The 8,769-nt window shown below is 39.6% G+C and overlaps 1 protein-coding gene across 1 annotated transcript; it reads left to right on the top strand.

The window, feature by feature from the left end:
• Positions 1–70: 70 nt before the first annotated feature.
• On the top strand, positions 71–7,855 carry LOC145978065 (uncharacterized). Its single transcript, XM_083110481.1, has 2 exons — positions 71–231; positions 3,491–7,855. Exons 1-2 carry the CDS (start codon positions 205–207, stop codon positions 3,890–3,892), a joined length of 429 nt encoding a protein of 142 aa, XP_082966607.1. The 5' UTR covers positions 71–204; the 3' UTR covers positions 3,893–7,855.
• The last annotated feature ends 914 nt before the right edge of the window (positions 7,856–8,769 follow it).

Below are 8,769 nucleotides of genomic sequence, written 5' to 3'. Positions count from 1 at the left end.
GATAATTTGCGTACCATTATCTTTGCCGTTGACTGTACTAGTCCGGTGGCGGACAAACTGAACATTTCTATTGTGTTGGACGATTTTATAGAACATTGAGCAAAAATATATCTGAAATTTTTGCACTTCGATATTTCATGAATCGTGTTGGAAGTTCGTCCGAAACGTGATTGCACGTGGTTTCATTTAATCAAATTAGCTAACATGTACTGCATCGTATTGGATACCTTGGTACGTGTTTGATGTTTTGTTCATCTTTATATTGCTAACTTCTCCATGTTGGTTCATGATTGGGTACCAGTTTCATAGATCGGAGACACATTAAAATCGGATATTTTGTGTTTCGCATGGTTCGTACTTACCAATTGTGTATTGCGGAACATAGTGCAAGGTGCCATTATCCTTTTACACGAAAACAAACACTTTTTCTACTAAAATAACGCATTTTTCTAAGTGCTACCGAACGCGATATCGATTACTTTGCGAATAATTTTGCTCCTTTTGTTTTTGGATATCAGTGTTTCCAACCTTCTCCACCGAAACATACCTACTCTCGTGTTCGACACGTGTGCAAATTGTACATTATGCACGACTAGCTGACGGATAGCCCCACAAACCATTCCGATAAGGTTAGGTTAGGCAAGCATAGTTAAAAAAAACGGGGGGTTCGAAACACTTTACATGATTTTCTGGTGAAATAGATACCACGATGAAAGAAAATACCTCGACTAACGTTGGAAACCTTAGAGAAACTCATTTCCGTAAGTAGTTTCTTCTGTAAAAATGAAGAAATGTGTCTCCGATCTATGAAACTGTCACCAAAAAGACGTCCATTTGTACCTAGGCAATTTTATCTTATGCAGCAATGCTTGAAGTGGGGACAAACCTCAGGACTATACTCTGTCCCAGCTAACTGTTGAACAGCAAACGAAAACAAGTCTCTGCGCAAGTACTGACGCGAGACGGCTCCACTAATAAACACGTAAGCGGAACTGAATTGCTTGGAATGGGGGAAAGCGACTGCAGTTACAAGCCTTCCCAGCAGCGTGTACTGCTTCACTCTGGACACACTATTTCCTTTGCTTCTCTGACGCTATGTGCGGCCTTGCTCCACAATTAGCTGGGGCAGGGTATAGGGTAATAGTTTACTATCCTTCGGACACCTATAACTACTTAGTTTCTTTAATTTTTGACATTCGTACTTACGTATCTGCTTCGCGGAACATTCCTGAAGGTGTATCAACGTTGTTTTGATGAAATTAATTGCAATTTTTCACATTACCAGTAAGTCTTTCTGATAGGCCTTTTCGCTTGCCTGAGACGAACTAACCTAACGACGCGCCAATGGTTCGTGGGGCTAGCGCCAATGGTTCGCATTTATTTCCAATTTCTAGATCCTGATACTAACACGACACCAAATTTTAATTATGTTTCCTAACCTAACAGAACTAACGTAACGGTAACACTTTACTATACCCGAGACAGATTTCTTCAAATTTACAGGCGAAAGTACTGACGCAAATCATTTTCTGTAGCATTGTTGATGTTCGGGAATGTAATTTTGATTCATTTTAATGCGAATGCATGTGGTTTTGTACGAAAATCTATTTCCGACGCGCTATTGCTGCTGCCGCCATTTGCTTCCTGCATGAGAGCACAATACGCTCTCGTATTGTCCATATATGCTAAATTGAACGAAAGGAGTGCTAATGGAACCAAACCTAACAGGCCTAACCTAACCTAGTAGGCATACCTCGTCCCCGTGATGGTTTGTGGGACTATCGTGAATTTTTGGGCTAACGTCAATGGGTTTTCTGGCTCAAGGAACGACCAACGGTAAGCTATTGCCATGTTGTGTGTGGAAATAAACAAGAACAATAAGTACTCGTAAATGTAAGAAATATACATTACTTTCCTAACAAATTCAATTATTTCACCTAAATAAGTGTTCCGGAATGCGGAATAGTATGTTAGCAATGTAAAAAAGTGCGAAAGAAATGATTCCCAGGTGTCTCAGGTATAGTAAAGTAGTACCAACCTAACCACGCACCAATGGTTCGCAATTATTTCCAATTTCTAGATCCTGATACTAACACGACACCAAATTTTAACTATGTTTCCTAACCTATCCATGCACCAATGGTTCGTGGGGCTAGCTATTCTCTGTCGGAGAATTAATTTTCAACAAACAACATGTTCAGCTATGAAACATTCTCACATCACACAAAACACCTTCCCGATGTTCGACGATGCTACAGGAACTTATTACGGTAAGTAGTTTCTTCTGTAAAAATAAATAAATGTGTCCGAAGGATAGTAAACAAGTACCAGGTAGGGTATCCCCCCAGTTAATGTTTTTGTGAAACACCACATACCCCCTCCTATTCCCCAAATTCAACCAAACATCCATTCCTGCTAGGAATTTGCACTTACTGGTAACCAGTAGTTTTTCTTGCACCTGCTATTCATGTATTTTTTTCTCATTAGTCTCTCTCTCTCTCTCTCTCTCTCTCTCAGTACATTATTTGCTATAGTAAATATTACTATATAACCTCAAACTGTTGGACCTTATCTCTCAGTGCTCTTGATTAAAGTGGATATTGGGTTCACCTAGCTTCTAATCAGTGGGTACCTGGAGAGGAGTAAAGGTGGCTGATCACATCACTTACAATTTGAGAATGTGCGGAGTTCTACTTCTACACCCCCCACCATCGTGTGATTTTGTGGTCTTCCTAATGGCAAGATCATCAGCACCTTGTAATCAGTGGGTACTGGATTCGATACCCGGTGGATGCACATACTGGTTCAGATCCCACTTTAACCTATAGGTCTAGTCCCAATAGCCTGTTTGCATAAAGTGGAATTAAAACTTCAAAGTTCCTGTGTGCTTTCAAGGTGGAATACCCAGGGGACAACTTCCCCCACTCTCACCCCCCCTCTCTCTCTCTCTCTCTCTCTCTGTGTGTGTATGTGTGTGTATGTATGTATGTATGCGCACACGCACTTACATTTTGTTCCTTTTAATCAGGTCAAGATGATGGAAAAACATGCAGTTCTTGTTTTATTGCTACAAAAAGGAAATAGTTTTTCAATTTAGTAAAAAATACCATAGGATTTGGCACACACAGGAAATATACTAGTAGAAATTTCATCAAATAGTGAAAAATAGTTTAAATGGGTTACAAATCACAGAGAAAATAAGCAAGTTCTGTGAATAGAATGAAATAAACAGGGCAAGCCCAAGCAAGTATTTTAGTTACAAGAAAATGTGCGAGTATCGCAGGGTTGAAAGAATGTAATGGACTGCACACTTCTTATGAAGTGATCACAAACTAACATTTTAAACACAACTTTTTTTAAAAGGTGTTTCTGCATTGTCCATTTACATGGAATGTGAAAATGAAGAGTGTAAGCCTTGGTAATTATCATAACAGATATCCTGTTTAAAATTTTTGTTAGATGACTTTGTAATGCAGAACTTCTGTTTCAGATAACTAAAGTTACTGGTGTATCAGGATGTGGCCTGAAGGGATTATCATCATGTATATTAAACAATGCATCCTTACACACGTGTTATACTGACTTTGTTGAGAAATCCAGTGAAGACTCATCTGGTAGCTCTGTGAGAAGTAGTCCCAAAGATGATGCAGTAAACCTCAGTTCTCAGGAGAGTTCGGACAGATTGTCTTACAAAACCCCTCCTGATCCTCCGTCAAACTGCTGCATGTCTGGGTGTGCAAATTGTGTGTGGATTCAGTATGCAGAAGAGATGGCTGAGTATTACAGGGATGGTGGAGAAAAGGCTGTAGTGGAAATTAAGAAAATTCCTGACCCAAATATAGTAGCATTTTTGTTAATGGAAGTGAGGAACTTTCGAAAGAAAGACGGTTAGGTCGATTTATTGAAAATGGGGCTTTAGTAGCAGTTTTTCAGCTTTTACTTAAAATGCATTTCTTGTAATTATAATGTAACTCTGGCTGGATGAAGACAGAATCAGTAAACCAAGATTTTCTAACGAGTTTTGTGTGGTGGTTGCTGATACTTGAACAACACCAGTTTAGTTGTGTTGTAGAACATGCAAAAAAAGTCACGCCCAGTCTCAGATGCTATGGGCTGTAGGCTGTGGAAGGAGAGGGAATATGGATGGATATTGGTGAAAGAGAAGATGGGATACGGAACCTTTTCTGTTAGTTGTACAGAGTCTGATACGTTTTCATATAGACGACTTTGAAGTGTTCACACACCTATGACAGACCGCCTTTCCACCACCGGTTGTGTGCGATGTGACAACCAGCACTCTTGCACGACAGTGCAGTTTCCACTGGAGAAGACCTCGTTGCAGGTGTACAAGGGGTATATTATTCTACTCTTTCCAGAGGCTGGAAATCATGCGCACCTTACGAGAAGAAAGACGGTGTTTCAGAAACCAAAGTGCTACAGTAGTCCATGGGGCTGGCATTGGAACTCTTCACGGTGATGTCTGAGAAGGAAATAGCACGAATCCCGGTACTAGCTTCCATCCATCTGTAGAATTCCAGCGATGATTTTGCCATGTGACTCGACGCCTTGTCCTGATGCAGCTCCACTTGGTTGGTATCCGCACTATACATTGTGGGGATTTAATTGTTGTAAATATCACTCTAAACATGTTCCTGATAATATGCAGCATTGATTTTCACATGGCGTAGCTTCAATTTTCCCCTGGAACAAAAGCCAGCCACAACCATGAGACCATGTGGATAATTTTCGGTGCACTGACAAACAAAATTGCTTTATGCTTTTGAATCGACACGCCCGTTCCACGACATGGCTGGCTTTCAGTGTATGAACATTCGCCTTATGGACCACATTGAGATGTAACTTTTGGTGAATGGCACGGTGGATGGTTGCACGCTGTGTTGGTGGATTCTCCGACGCCGTCAATGTCTTAATGCCGCACAACATCGGTGGTGTCAGATTCACTGGAGTCCGTTTTGGATGTGGCTTCGTCGGTGAAACACAGTCCGGGGGCGGTCGCGCTGCATATCATCGCACTATGGCATTCACAGTGGAGCGTCCAACAGCAAATCCATGTCCGTGGCACTGTTTAAATATGCTGGAACAACTGAAGTGTGCATCGGAAATTGCGACAATGTAGCCTTCCCAGAAGTGATTCACTTTCGACGCCATTACACTTTGACCAACACGACTACTTTGCTAGCCGACACAACACATAATACTGCCTGAGTGGTGAATCTTTCACGTGTCTGCGCTGCTCGTTCTCCGTACCGTGCCGTTGCAAACTCGTCTATATGGAAGCGTATCAGCCTCTGTATATTAAGCCCCTATCACACGGAACTGGATTTCTAGTTGGAATGCTCTAGTTGACGCTGGACTGGCTACCCATTTGCTAGTTTTCGCCTCACACGGTACTTGTTACACCGTACTTGTCGATAGTCTCTCGTTCCCATAATGGCGGCCGCACGAGATGTAAACAACATATCACTTCACACTTTTAAAATACGATAACTATCCAACCGAGAGGAATATCGCATCGCATTAAATGGTTTTAGGTAGAGAAGAACGGCGCTGATAAAATACACGCTTTACAATGTTTACTATACACGTATGGAAGAATATTTTAGCTTTTTCAATTGTAAACATGCCTTTCATGTTGTATGCACTCGGAAGCCACAGACAAAAAAAGGCTACTTTACAAACTCACAGAATATCTTCACATGGCCAAACTTTGCTCTGATTGGCTGTTCCACAGAATCTAGTCGAAGAAGTTAGTAGCAATTAGAACATGTCCTATTCCTCAAAACCAATCAAGCAGTCAGCCAGGCGGCCATGATTACTACCCAGAAAGTCAGTTCATCGCCAACTAGGGCATTCTAACTAGAAATCCAGTTCCGTGTGATAGGGGCTTTAGTTGCATGGGTGACCTGTGATGTAGATTATTCACAATGAAACAAGCTGTGGTCATTAAGTTGTTTCTGGCATTTTTTAAAGAAAATGCCAATGCCTTGCCCTGTGAAGGACATTTGGTTTTTGCTGAAGACCACTGAATGTAATGGCTGGCAAGTAAATGGTCCCTTTCTTTCACTACAGAGGGTTACGTTATTCACTTATTGAATTTTTCTAATGCTCTTGCAATGGGTTGTCCTGAAAGTCACCCACCAATAGATTCTACACACAAGCAATCACCACCACAATTGAGAAAATAACAGGTGTAAAAATTGTTACAGCAGTGGTGTTAATAAGATAAGACGTGAAATTTTTCTGAATATTTATTTGTTTGTATTTTTGTTATTTTACGTCTCTTTTTGCCACTTTTGGCTAATCATGACGATTGCATGAAAAAGATGAAGTGGCACTCAGAAAGCATGCCCTGGCCAGGACTCAAACATGGGGACTTCAGTGGCAAGGCCAATAGTTGACTACTTAACATGTTCACCGAGCTGGCAATTTTTCTTAACATATTGTCTCCTGATATTATTTATAACAATTAATTGAAGAAGACTTTGGTAGACAGGCCAGAGGATAGGAAAGTTTACATGATCTCTATTGGGAAACATAATGGTAAGGGACCTGTAGAAAAGCCAAGGTGAAGATGGAATGGCAATATTAAGATGGATCTGAAGGGGATTGGTAAGGTTCATCATGAGTGGATTTATTGTGCACGAGTTAAGGAAAGCTGGTAGATGGTCATTTCTATGGCAATAACTTGCAGGTATAGGAATGCCAGAGCATTAGTTGCTACTTTCTGCAGGTCAGACCCCGTCATAAATACATCCTTACCGTATTTCATTGCATAATGGTCACACTCTTTTTTTATTTTCTTTATAACCTTTCATCACGCAATCGTCATATGATCAAATTCTGTTCACGTCGCACCGCTTAAAATTTAAACAGAGCAGCAATGCATTCATCAGTGTCATATGGATACACAGGGGTAGAAAACACACAAACATTAAAAAGCACATACTCTAATTATTTATTTTTTTTAAAAAAAGGTAATGAAAATTCCCATAAGCGAACTCGAAATATTAAAAATATATAATTTTTTGGCACTGAATTTGAGAATTCAGTCACCAGGTGAAAATTTTCAGTGGGAACCCGGTATTTTTCTACCTCTGTAGTTAGCATTTTTTTTATCCCTGGTGCATTGCGAGTACTAAAAACAGTTGCATGGTTTGGTTCGAGTGCTGCAGTACTAACTGCACCATCACTCAACCCAATGAAGGGAAGCGGACAGGCAGGCGAAGCTTCCACGAGTATGCCCATAAAACCAACTTTCATCTTAATGTGCTAGCTATACTGTACAGTTTGTCTGCCAGCGATACTTTAACATGTGAAGCATTTCTTTCTGATTGTGGGTAAATATTAATCTGCAGGCTTCAAGCTGGGAGTAATTATGTTCGTTGAACATGGAAACAGAGCTACGAGTATTCCACATTTTTTAAAAAACAAAAAACTGTATATAATACAGACAGAAGAAAAATGGCACAAAATCTGTGGCGATTATGTGCGAAATTCAGTATGCTCTCTCGTGCTGGCTGTGCACGTGATTTTTCTTCCGACAGTTTGAGGTCTTCATCAATATCATATAATCACCATTCATCCTTATCGTTGCAACTCATCTAACGAAGCAGAAGTGAGATATGAAGTAAGAAAAATACGTTCTCATCATCTTGATTTTTCGCCCCCTACATCGTATTGTTTTCATTGAAGCATGTTGTATTTACTTCGTTACCAAAGTAGTATTTGTGAGTGCAAGATTGTAAAAATATATTTTTGTAGCTCAAGTACTTGTGTGATGTATAATGTAATGTAGGATGATCTTAAAAAATTTATTTATTGAATATTTGTAAATATGTAAATAAACATTACAGAGGAATCATGGTTATAATTTCACTGTTGTCTACACTTTAGAATGGAGCAGTATGAGACAATATCACTGATAGTGGTATTCTAATGTATTAGTTTAAATTGAATAACTAATATTTTTCTTTACACCTTTCAGTCCCAATATGCTGACACATTGCACACTAAGTCTTCTCCGAAGTATGAATATTCAGAATTTTCATTAATTCTGGGTTTAAATTGTGTGTCATGTGCATTCGACATTGGTGCAAGGTCTTATTTTTTTTTTCCATCTTATTTTTTTTTTCCAGAACCTTTGAATCAATCCTAAACATAATTGTATCCATTTTCCTTCAGTCAGAATCAGAACACACCAGTTTTTTTTCTTCTTCTTCTTTCTTTCTTTCCAATGCAACTTTAAAGAAACAAAACTGAATTTATTCACACATCACTGTTGGTAACTTACTGTCACCATCCACAAGACTGGTAAGACTCGTCTGGATCTTTAACCAATACCAGAGGAGCCATTTTTCGAAACAAACATTTGATAAACTGGATGTTCCAAATTCTGAAAAACAACTCTGTTCAGCATTTTTCTAGAGCATTCGCGTGAAAAAGAAAGAGGAAGCAAATCACACGAAGATCATGTGAATGCTCTAGAAGGAATTCCGACCATATATGGTATTTCAGAATTTGGAATATCATAGCAGGTTTTTTGAAAAGAGAGGAAGTTTTGAAACCAATTCTACACTTTAGATAATGTAGATGATACTATGCAAAGATGATTTGGAACAACATATTAACGTAGATAGGAATTTGAAAGTAATAGTTGGATTGATTGATTGGATTTACAGGGTCCGTTCTGAAAGTATCCGAACTGTCCGCAGCACGGCACGAGAATTTGTCGAGGGTTCGGGTAAGCTG

Source organism: Lepisma saccharinum, chromosome 24 (genome assembly GCF_977018435.1).
Source record: "Lepisma saccharinum chromosome 24, izLepSacc3.1, whole genome shotgun sequence".
In the NCBI taxonomy this organism is placed as follows: Eukaryota; Metazoa; Arthropoda; class Insecta; order Zygentoma; family Lepismatidae; genus Lepisma; species Lepisma saccharinum.
This window is presented reverse-complemented; position numbering and strand designations above follow the sequence as displayed.